Source organism: Equus asinus, chromosome 7 (genome assembly GCF_041296235.1).
Source record: "Equus asinus isolate D_3611 breed Donkey chromosome 7, EquAss-T2T_v2, whole genome shotgun sequence".
Classification (NCBI taxonomy): domain Eukaryota; kingdom Metazoa; phylum Chordata; class Mammalia; order Perissodactyla; family Equidae; genus Equus; species Equus asinus.
In genome coordinates this window covers 83,650,445-83,668,413 of record NC_091796.1, presented here as the reverse complement: position 1 = coordinate 83,668,413, position 17,969 = coordinate 83,650,445, and the positions used below count along the sequence as shown (strand labels likewise).

Here is a 17,969-nt window from a genome sequence, read left to right as displayed (position 1 = left end):
AGGACTCTGTGAACTTTTCAGAAGTGTCTGATTTCCGCTAAGAACAGACAGATCCAGCCATGTCCCCACCACCACCTCTCCAAGGGACTCCATGTAGGACAGAGTGGATGTAACTAGCCAATGATGTTAAAGAAGAACCTCAGAACCCTTGTGAGGCCTCAGGGTGTGGTATCAAACGAGACTCAACATTACAGGGGCCAATGTTAAACACAGGCACAGCTGCTTTTAGCTATCACTCATTTCCCTCAAATTAAACTATTAAAGACAAAAGCTAACAGCTTTCGAAAATGTGCTAACAAAGTGACGGAACTACAGGGGAAAGTCAGGATCTCAAAGATGAGTTGGGAGATTCTGTTCCAAGAAGGGACAGATTGGATATCTCTGCCAAGCAAAAATGAGACAGAAAGAGCGTCTGAGTCAGGGGGAAGAAGGCCAACGCTACTCCAAAGAGCCACAAATTAAAAACCAATTATGCAAGGCTCGCAAAAAAATGTCAGTGGGCTGCTTTTATGTTTTAAATCACTAAAAACATAAGCGTGCTTACGCCAACATTAACCCCGCTTGTCAGCTGGTTTGGGGCAACTTTTTATGCTCAGGCTAGACATGAGTGAACATTTTAGTCTTTTTGGCGAAGAAACTTGGGGGTGAGTACCTGTGGCTGCGAGTGAGCACACCTTCCAAGGACACCCCACAGTCCACGGGTTCAAATCCACACACTTCATCGAAAGGTGAAAATCCTCTCTCTACACCTTCTGCAGGGTTCCTGGGGAGGCTGGGAAATAAGCAAGGTGAAATCCACAAACAGCTAAGTCTCCTCTCCTGCTCTGAAGATGACGAGGACACGGGCCAGTCACCATGTGGAATGTGTGCTGGAAGGCCGTCCAGGATGGAAGGCACACACGGATCCCGCAAGGTGAGCCCTCGGAAACGCTCCCTGACAACAATCAGAAGAGCCCAAGGAGCCATATAAACAGTCAGGGTCCCAAATGCAGCCCAGTTACCTCTGAGCCTACTAGACAGACAGATCAGAGATTCTGATGCCACGGGCCCGAGCTTGGGTCTGGAAATCTGTATTTGTAAGAACTTTTCCAAGCCATTCGGATGATCAGCCAAGTTTGGGAATGGTTGGTTTGATTTCCATTGTGTCCTCTTTTCTTCTGCCTGAAGTCGCTTAAGTTCAGAAACAGAACAACAAAAGGAGAGTGTTTGGAGGTAAGAATTAGGAGCTGGAGAAATGAAGGGACAGAAGGTTTAAGTGACTTGCCAAGTTGACACAGCTAATTAATGTTCAAACCAACCAGCCTACGTTAAACATACAGTCTGTGCAAGGCAGTGAACACAGTCTAGTGGAAGTAAAAAGACATGGAAGATGCAGTCCCTGTCCTTGGGACCTGAACACAGGATGCAAACTCACAAGCAGGCTGGTGACACAGAGAGCGTGAAGGCGGCGGGGTGTGAGGCAGCGGAAGTAGCCGAGGCCTGGTGGACTAAAGACTGCAGGCTCATCCAGAGAGCATCTGCCACTCAGCTCCAGCTTCTCATTGCATCTAAGGGTGTGGGCCCAGAATGGCCAGATATTCTGGTTTTTTCAAAGAAGCCAGAAAGTCCACATTTCCTGGCTTTTAAATATAGCAACTCATTCAATTAAAAAAAAAAGAAAAAAAAAAAAAAAGAAAACCACACTGTGAGGGCCAAACGAGATTCATCTGGAGGCTGACTCCAGCCCCTGGAATGACAGTTGCAACCTCTTTCTTAAAAGGTCATCCAGGCCAACCTCCCTTGAACTCCTGAGTCCCTCTAGAGCCCTGAAGAGCGGCAGAGGGTGAGGGGTCTCATCTAACAGGTTGTTAAGCGAGTGCTTGGTGTGTGTGTGTGTGCGTGCGGGAGGGGCTCTGCTCCTCCCACCCCCGCCCCCCACCCCTAGTGGAAATGCCTTCCGGGCCCAGACGCAGCGTGGGGCCACTGCAGCCACAGCACCCCACTCAGAGGGAGATCACCCGGAAGGGCCAAGATCTTCAGGCCAATAAGGACTGGTTGGTGGAGGAGTCCAGCTTAAGGGGAAGGAAGAGAAGCCCTGGACACAGCCAGAGAGCAAAGCTATCAAAGGGAAACATTACAGAAGAAAGAAGAACAAAGAGGCAAGAAAGCAGCATGGGCTCTAACCCCGAGCATAACAGGCCCAGCTTCCCTAGCCAACCGGCAACACGAGCAGTCTGGCCACTCTCCATCCGCTCGGTCTGCTTCATTTTCCCTCACAACACTGACCACTATCTGACCTTTCACATTGTCCATTAATTTGCTGATTTTTATTTCTGGACGCCCCCACTACAATATATAGGCCCAAGAGAAGCGGGGCTTTGTCTACTTTGTTTATGGGTCAGTTCCCCGCATCTGGCACAGGGCCTGGCACACAGCAGGTGCTTAGCAAATATCAGCTGGACAAACGGACTGCAGGCAAGCAGTTGGCACCAAAACAGTGTAACATTATGTGTCAACCAGATAATAATAACAACATCAGCACAGAGCACTTTATCATTTACAAAACCTGTCATTTAACTTAATTCCTCCAATTTTCTCTTACCAAACAGCTTCGTGCGTTTGGACATGGCCCAGGAAACTGCCGGCCTCTACAAGGCGGACAGCCCAAGAGCCAGCTGGGACAGGGCTGCCTGCACAGCGGCTCAGCCCACTCTCTCTGGGGCCCAGGAGACAACGAGGCTGCAGAACTGCAGGGCTCAGGGCTAACTGGGCCAGGTCATCAAAATGATGGAGCGTTCTCGGGCCAGCTTCATCTGGCCTCCTGGCCCGACAGAGTGTTGATTAGAAGCCTGGAAGGGACGGAAAGAGCACAGGAGGCCACAGAGCATAAGGTTAAAGTTTCAGCTCAAAAGTCCGCCTGCCTGGGCTGCTTCCCAGCTGCCTGACCTTGGACCCCTCTAAGCCTTGTTGACCTCATCCATAATGTGGGCACACAAACAACAGTAACAATAATTACACCAAAGGGTTCTTGGACAAGTCCAATGAGATACTTCACAAAGAGCGCCCAGCACAAAGCCTAAGGCGTGGCCCAGGGCAACTGGGACACCACTGTCACAGCAGCAGCAGGGGCATCGCCAGGCAGGCCTGACCTCTGCCACATTCCAGCGGCGTGACCCTGATCGACTTGACCTCCTCCTCCCTGGACCTCAAATTCCTCTCCTCTAAAATGGGGAGAACCCGGTCACCAGGATCAGGTAAGGAATAAACGAGATCATATGGTTAAGCAATTATTAGCACAGGGCCTGGTACATACTGAAATGCTTAAATGTGACCTAGGGCCCGGCCCAGTGGCGCAGTGGTTAACTTTGCACTCTCCGCTTCCATGGCCCGGGATTCATGGGTTTGGATCCTGGGTGTGAACCTACACACCACTCATCAAGCCATGCTGTGGTGGCATCCCACATACAAAACAGAGGAGGATTGGCTCAGACGTTAGCTCAGAGACAGTCTTCCTCAAGCAAAAAATATTAGCAACAGATGTTAGCTCAGGGCTAATCTACCTCACCAAAAAAGTGAGCTAGTATCATTATTATTCAAGAAACTTTTACTAGTCTAAAATGCTGATGTGAAAATCCACCAAAGGCAGTTCACCATATGCAAATAAGTCTTCAGGACATAAGGTTCTCCAGCTGCAAGTTTCTCTCCACCTGTTTTATTTTTAGTAGCTCTAAGAATAAGCCCCCTGCCTCCCACCTTGAATTCGACGTAGGAAGCCTGTGGAGGTCAGTTCCCCAGGCAGAGCTGACCTTACTCCAAGCCAGCGCAACCTACGCTGCTGCCTCTGCCTCATCGCCCCCACAGCGCTGCAGTCTGACAGCGAGGGAGACGACATGCAAATGCGCCCTAAAAACAGCTTGTTATTTTCACAGCCTGGATGGCGCGTGTTTGTGGGTGCCTGTGAAGACAGAACGTCACTGTCAAGTACAGGGCATATGCCACCAATTTGGGAGAGGCTGTGAAATGTAAAAATATTCCACTCAAATAAATGCCTTTTCCCCAAAAAAAGAAAGCAAGCTCCTCCAGCACCTTTTGCTGAGGGAAGAGGCGGTAACTCAACCCCCTAGGCAAATCCCCGCTGGGCCAGGCACCCCGCTCTTCATCAGTCCCACGGCCTCAGCGCCACTGGGGACCGACCCAGAAATGGATGCTTTTAAGTTACAGGTCTGGGAAGGTGAATAGCAAAGGATCAAAGACAAGGCCCTCCATAAAGAAAACAGGACAAGAAATAAGCCAGGAATTGCTATCAACAGCACGTTGATTTACAAAATCAATTCAGAGGAATCTAATTACTGCCCACTCTCATCTTGTAATCAACAGTCTTTAGTGGGCATCTGCCGTGCACCTAATCCAGGTGTTTCCAGAGCCAATGTCTACTGCAGGGGCCAAGCAGTTACAGTAAATGAAGGCAGCTGTGGGTATCAAAAGCAAAACCAACAGTGTGAGCAAAATCAAGAATAAGAGGGCGTGCAGGGCCTATGGCAAACTGGAGCCAGGAGAGAGTGCAGAGGTCTCTCCATTCCATGCAGCTGTGGCCATGCCAGAACAGGGCACAGTGTGACCAGATCTTCCAGTGTTTTCATCAAAGATTGAAATCCAAATGTTGCAGTGAAATGTTGGTTCAAGTTTCTTTTAAAACACTGTGCAGACCAAACAAAACACACCTGAGAGCCAGATCCAGCCCACAAACCGCCAGTTTGCCACCCCTGGCAAAGCCCCACCAGCGCTTCTTCGCAGTTTTTACGATTCTCACAGGGAGAGTGAGGGAAGAGCAGGAGCTGCATATATACCCACTCTCCTCTGTCAGTACCCAGACACCTCTCTCCACCCAAGAGGCCCTCTCCCTGGAAAGTCCAGCCCTCCAAGTCCCATCCTAAAGGATGACTCCACGTCGAGGCGCATCTATGAATGCTCCCTCTCATGAAATGATGAGAGGAAGCCCAGCTGCTTCCCACGTCCTGGCCCCAACCCCACCCCCCAGCCACCTCTCCACCTCTCACCACCTGTCCTTCTCCCTTCCAGGGCGGCAGCTATTCTGTTAGGCCTCTGAAAAAATGGCCCTGCTGGGGACCTCACTGGGGCAGGCCTTTGGACAAATGACCGGCGCTGGGGAAGTGGCTGGGGGCATGCACAGCACTGATGCTCACCCACACTGGGAACTTGTGTTTCCCACCAGTCCCCAGGGAAAAGCTGCTCTTCTGCAAGTAAGACTCATGAGAGCTGCAGTTGCAGGACCTGAGCAGGGAGTGGTCCCATGTGGGTCCTCCGCAAGCATCACCTAAGGCAGATGATGCTGGGTGACTGAGCCATGCCCAGCTCTGGCAGCTGCTTGCGAAAGGAGGCCACACCACCCTTCCTCCAAGTTGCCATGCTCAGCTCCAGCCTGGGGCCAAGAGGGGTAGAGGCAATGATGTGACAAATGACAATAATTTTTCAAGATAACCCAGGACTGGCATGCTCTTGTATACTTTCAAAGCATGTGCACATTTCCACAAACTCCCTTGATTCTCCCAACACCCCAGAGAGATTGCCAATATATTATTATTCATTATTGTTATTATTAGTCACTCTTCCCTCGCCCCTTGAAGACCCAGAGACAGGTACAGCATCCTGCCCTAGCCCAGGGCTTCTAGAACTTTACCGTGTCCATGAATTCCTGGGGGAGCTTGTTAAAATGCACATTCTGATTCAGAAGTTCTGGGGTGGGGCCCGAGATTCTGCATTTCTAACAAGCTGCAGGGTGTCACGGATGCCGCTGGTCCTCAGACCCCACGTTGAATGGCAACGCTGAGGTCACACGCTGCGTGTAAGGCTAGACCTGGGCTCTACCCAGGCGTCCTACCCTTGGATTCTGTCTGGGGGAACACGGCTCGCTCACCTCACTTTTCACGGGTTGGGGCCTCTTGCCCAGTTTCACCTCCAGGAAGTGCAAGGGAGCTATCATGGCCCCGATGTTGCGGATGTCGGCGTATTTCAGCTCCTCCACCGTCAGAGCTGAGCTGGGGAGTCCAGTCAGGGGGCCGAGCCCTGGCAGAGAGCCCGCAGTCACGGAAGGGTCCGGAATCTGCCCAGGCATCATAGCAGGAGGAGCGGCGGTCCAGCCTGGAGTGGGCAAAAGAAGAAGGACAAGGGGGTCAGCCAGGTTGAGAGGTTCCATGAGCGGCTAAAGCCCCCGTGTCTTGCCAGGACCTCAACCTTTCTTTTGCTAATGTCCCCCCCGAATCCTTTCCCCATGCAGCTGCTCTTCCTGCCCTTCAGTCCATTCTGTGATAGAGAGAAACTCCATCAACTAATTCCCACCAAGGTTATCCTTGGCCCTTAAGGCAATGCTTAACCCAACCATAGGCACATCCATTGAGCACTTGCTCTCTGCTCGGCACTGCCATAATCCTTCTATTAGCACACTAAGATGGGGGCAGAGCCCATTCAGCAGAGGAAGCAGCCAAGGCTTTGAAAGATAACTTGCGGGGCCAGCCTGGTGGCACAGCAGTTAAGTGCGCGTGTTCCGCTTCTGGCGGCCTGAGGTTCACCGGTTCGGATCCCCGGTGCGGACATGGCCCCACTCATCAAGCCATACTATGGCAGGCGTCCCACATATAAAGTAGAGGAAGAAGGGCCTGGATGTTAGCTCAGGGCCAGTCTTACTCAGCAAAAAAGAGAAGGATTGGCAGATGTTAGCTCAGGGCTGATCTTCCTCAAAAAAAAAAAAGAAAGAAAGATAAATCGCTCAAGAACGTACACAGTAAAACCTGAAGGAGCTGGGATTTACACGGCAACATACTGCCTCAGAAGGGAACAGACTGCAACGGTGGAATCTCAGGCACCTCTGCACCTGTTTGAGAGGGAGCTATTTTTGGTCTGGCATGGTGCCTCCCCTCCAATCACGCATCCCGTTCTGCCTACTTGTTAAGACGCCCTGAATACGAATGAAGCAAATCGAAGTTAAAGGTGACAGTGTGTGTGCGTCTATGAGGAAGACACTTAGGCAAAGGAGATGGAAATAATTAGCATGTGTTTCCCAGTGGAGCCCAGTACCAGAAAAGTCCCCCACAGTCTCTTCATTCTCAAAGCAAACACATATTCTGGCTCTGTCAAACCCTGAAGGTTTGCAAGGGAAGACAGATTCAGGAATGAAAGAAAGACATAAATGAGACAGGTCAACAGCAGGGGAATTCTTATTTCTTCCTTCTCTTTGCTGGGGGAAGCTCATGGGTAAGAAATGGTCCTTTCAAGGCACAGATGGCAGGGAAGAAAGCTTGTCTGCCAATAAAGCCAGACTTATCTGGTCCCTTGCAGGGCTCCTACCATCCATCCATCCATCCGATGTGGACCACCTACTATGAGCCCACGGCACTGAGATCTGGAGCTCAGATGTGCACAGTCTTGGCTTCTAAGCAGCCTTGTAAGTAGCACGTTAGTACAAAGCTGCTCCTGGATTCCAGTCCTGTAAAGGAAATCATTTCTGTCCCTTCCCACCTGCCTGCAGAGGGCCATAAATCAGAACCTCAACTGTCTTGGAAATCCCGGGGGAGAAGCTTTGGCCTATCCTTCCATTCTCCACCCCTCTATTCCCATGGAGAGGGATGTATTTGGCGAGAGAGGGGAGACGGGACATCCTCTGACCACGCTTCTGTTGAGCCAAGTTTATGTACCCATGTGGCCACACTGTCTTGGCGCTCTGCCTCCCATGAGAGTGGCCCCGAAGAGTGATCCACAACCTCCTCCCCCCCGTTCAGGCTCTCAGGTCTAGATTTCAAGAGAGGGGCATTTTAGGGAGCCCATTTTGGCCATAAGCATAAGCCACAGTGTCCATCTCCGTTTCACTTTCAAAGATGGAATGTGGTTCTCTAGCCAGCCCTGTGTCTCTTTCCCAACAGGCCCCGCACTCTGAGGGTAAAGCGTGTGAGTGGCTTGCACCCTCAAACCACAAAGACTTCCACGGGACATCACTTTCCTTAAACAAAGGTGCACAGGAGCGTACCGTGGATCTGCCATTTCACCCTTAGCACACCGGCCGCATCTGCCCATGAAGCCATTGCCCATAGCTCCCTACCTTGCACCCAAGTTTACAACTGGTACCCCAGGCTCTTTCATCTGTGTTCCACCAGCTCCACCTCCCACACCTGGCCCCTCAGCCCCTCCTTTCCACTCACATCCTTTCTCCCCATCTTTAGCAAGCTGTGTCCCCCGGGCCATCTCAGAAAAGGATCTGAGACTCATTCACATCAAGTTATAGTCTTAGAGCTGGAGAAGTCCCTGTACTCATCTAAACCACATCCTCATTTTGCACATGAGGAAACTGAAGCTCAGAGAGGTAAAAGACTTGCCCAAGCTCACACAGCCAGAGAGGGCCAGAGCCAGGACGGGATTCCGGGTCCCTGGATTTTGGAACCAAAGCTTTCTCACCCTGCCCTTTTTGTTTCCCCTCCTGGGGTCCAAGAGATGTCAATGCAGAAGGAATGAAGTCCACCCTCTAACGGTGGCCTTTCAGACACTAGCCCAGAGTGGAGGATCATTCTCTTGCACAGCGGACCCTCTACCCTGCCTCCAACAGGAGGAAGTTCCCTGAATAACCCCATGGCAGCCTGGGTGGGAGCCTAGACATAGAAATGGCCCCGAGACCTCTCCCGTGTGGTTGGTCAATGCGCTGTGACCCTCCCTAAACCCGAGCTGGACTGGAGTCCAGTCAGCAAGAGAGCACCCTCTCCGTCCCCCGGAGCCAGGCCTGCAATGCAGACAGGGCCGCAGGCTGCACACCATGAGGCTGCTCCGGGGCACGGCGGATGAGCTGCAGGTCTCCCGGGGCCTCCTCCAGAAAGAACAAGAAAGGACCCAGGGTAAGGACTCATTCCTGTGCGGCAAAATGGTGCCTGGGCCCAACCCTGTGGACACTCAGCAGGCAGAGGGGGTTGATTTCAAGCTACCTGAGCCAAAGTGACAAAGGAAACTCACATCTCCTTCTCAGAAGAGGAGGAAACTCTAAAACATCCCCTATTCTAGACCTGAAGTGATGTCACCAGGAGTCAGTGACCCCAAGAAGAATGCTCAACTGAGCTAATCAAAACAGATTGGAGCTGGGAGGCTGAAGAATGCTCTGTGCTGGGTACTCAGCTGGACACAAACCCCTCACAGAGGATGGGGGCCCACACCCAAGGTATGGAGCAAAGCAAAAATACAGAGCAAGAGGCCGGCCCGGTGGCACAGTGGTTAAGTGCAACACATCCTGCTTCGGCGGTCCGGGGTTCGCCAGTTTGGATCCCGGGTGCGGACATGGCACCACTTGGCAAGCCATGCTGTGGTAGGCGTCCCACATATAAAGTAGAGGAAGATGGGCATGGATGTTAGCTCAGGGCCAGTGTTCCTCAGCAGAAAGAGGAGGATTGGAAGCAGATGTTAGCTTAGGGCTAATCTTCCTCAAAAAAAAAAAAAACAAAAAACAAAAAACAGAGCAAAATCCCCTCCTTGGCCAGAAGCCCCAGAACGCCCCTGTACCATAAGGACCCATTCCTGTGTGGCAAAATGTGCCATACAGCCACTCAGCAGGTGCAGAGGTGATTTCAAAGGCTGGTTGTTGCTCCATGCGACTCCAGTGCCTAGCATCATTTCTGGCACAGAAAGGTAATCACCAAATACTTGTTGAATTAATAAATGAATGAATGAAAGAACGAACAAATGATAAATTCATGGTGGAACAAAATTCAGTGAGTGAGGTAAGGGCCTCTCTCTGGAAATTTAGATGCTCGTTATCTATCGTTCCCACAGTAGACCCCAAGAAAAATATTCCAGAAGCTTCTGTATGTTTCCTTGCCTAAGCCATCTCTGAGAGATGGAAGCCAGACCCCACTCTGTTCCGGGAATGATAGGCTCTGCTGGCAGCTTCTGTTTATTTTCATACAGATGGTATAAATGAGACACTAACAAATGATCCCAAAATATAATGAATTCCCCGCTACTGTGGAAGCCCCTAGAGGGGTAACCACCCCCTGAGAGCAGCAGCCCCATAAATTCTTGCCATTCCTGCTCCCGTGAGTTCAATGTCATTCCAACGGCAAGCCTCACTCAGGGGATCAGGCACCAGGCTTTCTGTGCAGGAGCAAAAAATCTCCCTCTCTTTCCTTCCCCTGCAAGGGCGCCCCTAACTGCTCAGACACAAACCACAAAGTCCTTGACACATGCCATTCCTAGGAGACAACCACAACAGCTGACATTCACGAGCGAGAAGTCATCCTAAACCGTTCTGGGGGCAGGAGGCCGAAGATGGAGGAGCTGGAGCGGCTGCCTTTCCTAATTGGATCCTCATTAACTGCAAAGAGCTGGCTGATGATCGACCACTGAAAGGCAACTTTGGTGATTTGAAAAACAAAACAATTTCAAGTGATTTAGGGATCTATAAAAAGCGGAGGGGGGGCAGTGGCAGAAAACCAATAACAGCCAGGAGGAATTTACCCACTTCAAGGAGGACATAGGAAAGATGACAAGAGGTGAAATCATCTCCCAGACTGGGTGTTCCATATGGAAACAATTTAGTAGGAAAAGGAAAACTACACGCTAAAAACTTTAGGGGAAGAACCCAGAGATTTTCCCCTTCAGGGACCAGGAGGTCCAAAAGGAAGATAAACACCCTCCATATCTCCATTAGTAACTAGGATGCACAAATAAAGAGCAAGCTCTATACATTGGCAGAAAACCAAAATGGCAAATGAGGCTTGTGCCTCAAAAGATAGGACTAGAATCCAAAAAGACTTTGGCAATTTGGGGCACTGACCAGGAACAACCTGGAAACTAGCCAAGGAAGGAAAACTGGGTAAAGCAGAGATCCAAGATGAGACTGACAAGCAAGGAATGGATAAGATAGAAAGCGTTCAGGAGGTCACAGTGGACCCTAAGCTGTTGTTGAGCCTAACATTTTGGGTGGTCTGATGCAGCTTCCTAAAAGTGGGCTTGAAAGAAACAGGGACCAGATGGATCCAAGGGGAAAGAAGCTAAAGAAAAGATCTGGGGCCGGCCTGGTGGTGCAGCGGGTAAGTTCGCACACTCCGCTTCTCATCGGCCCGCGATTCGCCAGTTCCGATCACAGGTGCAGACATGGCACTGCTTGGCAAAAGCCATGCTGTGGTAGGCGTCCCAGGTATAAAATAGAGGAAGATGGGCATGGATGTTAGCTCAGGGCCAGTCTTCCTCAGCAAAAAGAGGAGGATTGGCAGTAGTTAGCTCAGGGCTAATCTTCCTCCAAAAAAAAAAAGAAAAGAAGAGAAAAGATATCTGTGTCTCTCTATTCTGACTTCCTCAGGGACTCGTAGGAGAGAGTTTGGGGCGCTGCCTTGTCCCAGCAGAAGAAAAGCCACAAGACACTTCAAGTCCAGAAAATGGGCCCTATTGGGAGATATTAACATGAAGAATCCTTTCAGCTGAAAGAAGAAAAGGTGACTTGAGTTTTTCCCTCTCATTTCTTCTTTTGTTTACTGTATATAAATTTGTAAGATACCATAATTTTTAATTTTTTTTAATGGGAGTATCTATAAATAAAAAACCAGGCTTGCTTTGATGGCACAAACTTGTAAAGGGCTACTCTTATCAGAAAGTACCCAATAACGTGCATCTTCATCTAGAATGGCAAAGATAAATTAAAAAAAAAAAAAAAAAGACAGGTTAAGAGAAGGTTGGGATCCGTACCACGAACTTTCTGTCCACAGAAACCAAAGGTTCGGGAGCCCCAACATTCCTGGGGCTCTTTGAGAAGGCGGCTCCCCTCCAGGCAAACGGCAGGCCTGGGCCGGCATCAGGAGCCAGGGATGGGTGTGCATGTGAGTGCACACAGCCCAAGGCTGCGAGGCTCAGGGCTGAGAGCAAGTGGAGGTGAGCGAGGGTAGGTCAGAGAGCAAGGGAGTCGGCAGGGTGAGGCCCCAGGAGCAGTGCGGTGGGAAGTCAAGAGCAGGCAGCTGGCACCTGAGCATCAGCATGAGGGGGCGGGGGGTCTTGGGAGCCTGGGAGGATTCCCAGGAGGAAAGGTGGAGGACACGGTGGGAAGCAGGGGGCAAAAAGGGGTGAGGCCAGTGATCACCAAGCATCGTACTAATTGTCGTGAATCCTGGAGAATCAAACACCAAATCTGTCCTTGGAGGTAAGCAGTGTTCTGGGATGTTCTCTCTCCTGGAATCTGAAATGATGTAGGTTAACCAGCTTCCAAAAGGCCAGGAGATCCAGAAGGCGAGGAGCAAACAGATGCAGAAAGCACCAAGACTGAGAAGAAGGGCAAGCAGCTAAGGTCCCTCTCCAGGGGGTTGTCCCAGCTCTGCAGGCAGGGAGTGAGGGGGGTTAGGAGTCGGTTAGGAGATGACCTTGGAGCCAGATCGCCTGAGTGTGAATCCTAGCTCTACCCCTTACTAGCTGAGTGACCTTGGGCAAGTTCCCTAATCTCTCTGTGCCTCACTTTGCTCAGCTGTAAAGTGGGAATAATAATGTTATTTGCCTTGTAAGACTGTAGAAAGGATTAAATGAGTGAATATTTGGAAAGTACCTGGAACAGCGCCTGCACCCAGTGAACATGAATGCAGCGTAGACACGAGGGCCTTCCTTCCTGGAGGGACACCAGTGCCAGGTGACCCCCAGAGGTCCCTTTTGCACCGTTCCCACCTAACACTGATCTCCCTTTCCTACAGCCAGAGGATCCTCTGCTCTCCCCCACTTTCCAGCTCTGAACCCCAAGGGGGCAGGACCATTCAGCACCCAGGCAGTCACTGCAGGACAGAAACAAAGGGTGCCAGATCAGGGCTCGGGACAAAGGTGCAGATCTGAGGCCCAGCACGTGCCCTTTGCCTCAGTTTCTCCTACGGTCTCCTCTGTCCTGCAGGCCAGAACACGGCCGCGCACATCACTGGCAACAAGGCACCGCCAGCTGGGTTTCCTCCCCTGCCTCCAAAAGCCGAGGGCCAGCATCTTCTGTGTCCTTCAATCACTCTATGCCTGCATGCTTAGGAGTCACTTCTCAGATCTTCATAACAAGAAAATGAGGGGTGCTAGGAGGTCACAGGAAGCCGCCAGCAGGGTACACGGGCACACATGATCCCTGCATAGCCATCCCAGCCATAGAAGAAACTGGAACCTCTCCCAGGAAAGGGTGTTCCCTGGAGACCAGACAAATGCATTTGACAAGGCCCTGTCTGCAAACACGGCAGAGAAGAAGCTGGGAGGGTACGGCCACCGCACAAGCCATCCGTCCTCTCTTCCCGCCTCACCTCATCTCAGTTCCTTGGTGTCAGGATTCACAGTATGATACATAACACAAGACATACACATAGTGTGTGACAAATCCTTTGGCCTTTTAAAAAAAAAATGCCACTGGCCAGCTAAAGCTTTGGAAATGGAGCTCCACACTGGAATCCCATAGGCTGCAGCGAGAAAACAGACTAAAAAAAGCCTAGATCGGTGGGCTCTGGCCAGCCCTCCCACAGCCAGCAATGAGTATAAAGAAACACAGGCTGAAAATTCCAGCCCTGGGTCGTTGAGGCATTTGTCTCTGCGGAGCTTCGAGAGGCCAAACCACACACACGCACAAGAGCGCGTGCACACACGCACACACACACACACACACACACAGGCACACGGAGCTTGGCAGCCCGTGAGTTCCAGAGCTGGTAACACAAGCCACGGAACCGACTGCCAAGACAAGCAACAGAATGAGCCAGGCCCAGTTTCATTGGCCACCATACGCTGCATATGGCCCGGGACGCAGCCAAAACAGTGTTCTCACCCTCCTCAAAGGCATAGGAGACCCTCTGTTTTCAAACACACCTCCACAGAGCCTTAATTAAAGGAAAATGGAAAAATAATGTGCCTGCTGCTCTCCCCCTGCCTACAGAGGTATGCACACACGCACACCCGTACACACACACTCTATTTTTCTCTTCCTCCCATTTCAGTTTCAAACATAATTCATTCGCATGGAAAGAAAGCAAACTGCATCCTGCAGCCGAAAAGAATGTAGCTTGCCCTCAGTCCTGGCTCTGGCTGCTCAAGTTGAGCTGGGGCTGAATGAATACAGAGAAGGCCAGCCTAGAGTCTGCGCTGGCCCCGTCTTCCAGAGCAGAGCTGGAAACAGAGACCCTGGTGCGAGAGCCAGCCCAGCAGCCCCACGACAAAAGGGCCTGGAGGGCCTAGACTTCTCAGCCCGCCACGGGTTCTGCGGGTTGGAAAAGATGCCCACACAACCTGCAAGCAGGTCGGGGAGACGACAACAGACGCTGGTGGCTGCAAGAGCTAGGCAGCGAGTGAGCAAGAATCCTTGTCCAAATTCTTCCCAAGTGGACACTGTTACCACCTATTGACACATCTCCTTGGAGATGGCTGCAACCAACCGAGAAGAAAAGTCAGCAGCCCTTCCGATCTCACAGCACCCAGCTCTTCAGGAAGATTCTGGAGCTTCCTGCAGCTCTGAACCAAAGCCAAAGCAGAGGGGGAACAGAAGACTCTTTGAGAAACCGTCTTCCCTGTTTGAAGAGGCAGAACCTTAACCGGCCAGAGGCATGAGAATAGATCCTGCTTCTCTTCCCTGTTCCTCAGGGTTACATAAAATCAGAGCCAAGCTCACACCTGATCGCGGGTGGACCGCTCCCCTAGAAACCTGCAAAGGGAGATAAGGCCTCCGGCCAGCTCCAGCCAGATTTGCGGGGAGGATGACAGCAATGGGAGGTGTTTCTAAAAACCCTCAGGGAAGGGAGGTTTGGGGGGAAGGGAGACAATATGTGAACACAATTCATTGCAAGGCCTCAGAGGACAAGCAGGCACCCAACCATGATTCAAAGCTTCAGTTTCTGATGCTCCCCAAACTAAGACCCTACGGAGAGTCCACCAAGACTTAACCTGGGTAGGCACACCTCCACCGTCTGCAAGTCCTTTTTTGAGAGACAGACCTGAGCACCTCTGCCCTGAGCACATGTGGCCAGGCCGTAGCTCATTGGCCTGGATGCCAGGAAGGAGGGCGGCGCCCTGGGCAAGGGTCAGACAACCTTGCAATTAGAGCTGACCCAAAGGGTCGGCTGATTCCCCTTCCACCAGCCTCTCCAGGTCCAGCCGCATAGCTGGCCTCTCCATTCCTGCAGAAGGGCCAAGGCCTCCTGGTCTCCCCACCTTCTCCCACTGACCCTGCAAAGCCTGTGTCGGCCACCCCTAGGGTCCCGGCTCCAGGCAGAAAGGCCCGATCCCTCAGCCTCCTTTGAGGGGAGGGGCAGAAGAGAGCCTTCTAAACTGCGCTGGGCAGGAGAGGAGGGGCTGGTTACCTAGAGGAGCCGGCTCGCCTCCTTATGTAACCTGGCCTGGGAGCAGCGGGAGCCTACAGGAGACCGAGACCACCCCGAAGCCCCGTCCCAGCCCTGACCCCGGAAGCAATGGCCTTAAGCGAAGTCCTCCTCACTGGTTCGAGAGCCCAGCCTTCTCAGGACCCTTCTCCACGTCCTCAGGGAGCCGCGCTTCCTCCCTGCGAGGGGGGTGGGGGCGGGCACGACTTGCCAGCAGGTCCCTGTCATCCCTCCACCACCAGCCCCTGCACCTCCCTGGCCTTTCCCCTTCCATCTCCACCCCCACGGCCCGTCTCCCCTGGGCAGTTTTCTCCCCACTCACCCGCCTTCCCCGCCGCGCGAGGAGAGCACCTCCCTGCAAACGGACGGGGGAGGAGAGCGCGGGAGGGAGGCGGAGAGAGCGCCCCGGCTGCCCCAGCAGCGGACGGAGCCTCCCGTCCCAGGGCGGGAACCAAGAGGAAGCCACCGGCTCCCAGGCGCCTCGCGGGAGGGGCCCGGGCTGCAGCGCCCCGCGCCGCGCCGGCTCGGGGGCCCGGGGCCGCGGGTTCCGGGGCTCGGTGCGCTCCGCCCGCGCGGGGGCGGCGGTCCCAGGTGCCCGCCCCGCCGCCCGCCCCGCCGGCGCCCCCCGCGCGCCCTCGCACCCACCGTGCAGAAGCCGCGGGCGGAGGCGGCGCCCCCGGGGCCGGGGCCCGGCTGCAGGCGCCGTGCCCGCTCAGCGCCGCTGCCGCCCGGCCGCCGAGCTCCGCCCGGTGCCCAGGCCCGTGCCGGCCGCGGAGCCGCCGCGGCGCCAGCCCCGCCGCCGCCAGCGCCCCCCGTCGCGGCCGCCGAGCGTCCCTCCCGCAGGCTGTGGCGGGCGGCGGGACGGGTTGCATCAGCCCCGGCTATATAGCGGCCCCTGGGCGGCGGGGAGGGGTCGGGAATGCGGAACCTGCCGAGCTGCCAGCTCCAGACGTCAGAGGGGGACGGAGAGGAAGGGAAGGAGGGGACAGGGGAGGAGGGGGTGTGGATCCGGCGCTTCACACCCACTGACCTTCACCGCCCCCGCCGCCGGTCGCGCCCGCCTCCCGGGGCTCCGCGCGCTCCCCCGCCCGCAGCCGCGGCCCCCGGCTCTGCCGGCCCGCGGGGCAGGAGCGCGCGAGCGAGGACGCGGCGGGCGCTTATGTAAGAGCATCCCCGCGCCCCGCCGCCGGCTGCCGCCCGGCACTGAAGCCGCCGCGCGGGGGCACGGACACGGCGGCGGGGGCCGCGCCGAAGGCCCCCGAGCCCGCGGAGCCCGTGCTGAACCATCTTCCTCAGTCCTGAGCGCTTTTTCCCGAACCGAGAGAGCGAGGATTCCGGCACATTTGCATCCCTGGACGCTTCACGACCGAGGGAGCGAGGAAATGATCTCGCAAGCCCCTTTCGTTTTTCTGCGGAGAAGGATGGGCAGAGAATTAAGGCATTGGGGGCCTCTACGCCCGCCCACTAGCCCGCCTGGCCACTACGGGCGCCCTGAAGCCCTGGGGTCGGTCCCTGCAGGAGGCCCGCCCTCTCCCGGGGCTGCGGCCTGAGCCCGCTGCCACTTTCTCTAAGGCCGCACAGTTTGACCCCTGGGCTTTTTGCCACACGGCAGCCTGGCTTCTCCTTTCTGCTCACAGACACTCCGGTGAGCAGACCCAGCCCTCAGCCCACCCCGAATGGCCTTCTTCCCCATTACAACTGCCACTGCCAACTCTCCTCCCACCCTCCATCCTCCTAGAGTGGTGATGGTTAGGGGCGACTCCAGAGGAAATGTGTCCTCACCGTGCCCTCCCGTCTGTAAAGGCGCAGAGACCCAGAGCCCTCACACATGTCGCCCCTGAGACCTTGGCACCGTGGGTGGCATCTCCTACCTCCAGACCCCCTGCGCGCCTAGCCAACCCCTACCTTTCTGCCTAAGCCAGATGGGAGTGACTGTTTATATTCAGTGACCTTCAGCCTCCTCTGAGTGATGTCAGGTCATCACCCATAGAAGAGAGGAAGTGAAAGAAAAAGTTCATGCCTTCTTGGAGTGCAGATGCTCAGAGTGAAAGAAACAGCACGACTGTAGACAGATGGGAGCAAAGGAGCAAAGCCCAACGAGCATGGCTCCTCAGTGTGCGCACAGGGAGGTTTTCCTCTCCCTGTCCTCCCCCGGCAGTGACATCTTTCCGGATAAGAGGACTGGTCTATGGAAGGAAAGACACATCAAGTCCCAGTGACATTGACATCATTTTCACCTTCACTGTCAGCCCTCTCCCTCAAACCATTGACGTTAACGAGTAAAAAGAAAGTAAGGCCCTGAAAGAATATACAACGGAAAATCAGTAGTAATTTGATAGTCTTGTGGAAGAACATGACTCTCAGCCCCAGAAAGGCCAACTACACCTTTACTACATCATAAAGATCAAAGCTGGGTCCTATGAAACTGCCTTATGATGTCTCCCCCATGAGACTGAGGTCTGGACGTTTATTTGGAAGAAAACACTGAACTGGTGCAATGTTGCATTATGTGTCTTCGTCTCGGACTTTGAAAAGACTAAACGGATCTATGTGTGGGGAACTAATAATTAGTGTGTGTGCTTAGAGCAAGTCCTCTCCAGAGCCTGATTTGGACATGGCTGGAGTTATCACACATTTTTC

The 17,969-nt window shown here is 53.5% G+C and overlaps 1 protein-coding gene across 5 annotated transcripts in view; it reads right to left on the bottom strand.

The window, feature by feature from the left end:
- Nucleotides 1-17,244, bottom strand: part of JDP2 (Jun dimerization protein 2) — a 40,998-nt gene extending 23,754 nt beyond the window's left edge. Inside the window, exons 1-2 of one of the 5 annotated variants that reach the window (XM_070514088.1) lie at nucleotides 17,112-17,244; nucleotides 5,915-6,138 (exon numbers count right to left, since the gene is read on the bottom strand). In XM_070514088.1, the coding sequence (XP_070370189.1) occupies nucleotides 5,915-6,115 (201 nt within the window). In that variant the 5' untranslated portion in view covers nucleotides 6,116-6,138; nucleotides 17,112-17,244. Of the gene's footprint in view, nucleotides 1-5,914; nucleotides 6,139-6,775; nucleotides 6,864-15,651; nucleotides 15,870-15,974; nucleotides 16,116-16,359; nucleotides 16,411-17,111 lie in introns of those variants that run through there. The other 4 variants (XM_070514087.1, XM_044774035.2, XM_014835691.3 and 1 more) reach the window with 4 other exon arrangements.
- Nucleotides 17,245-17,969: the final 725 nt, after the last annotated feature.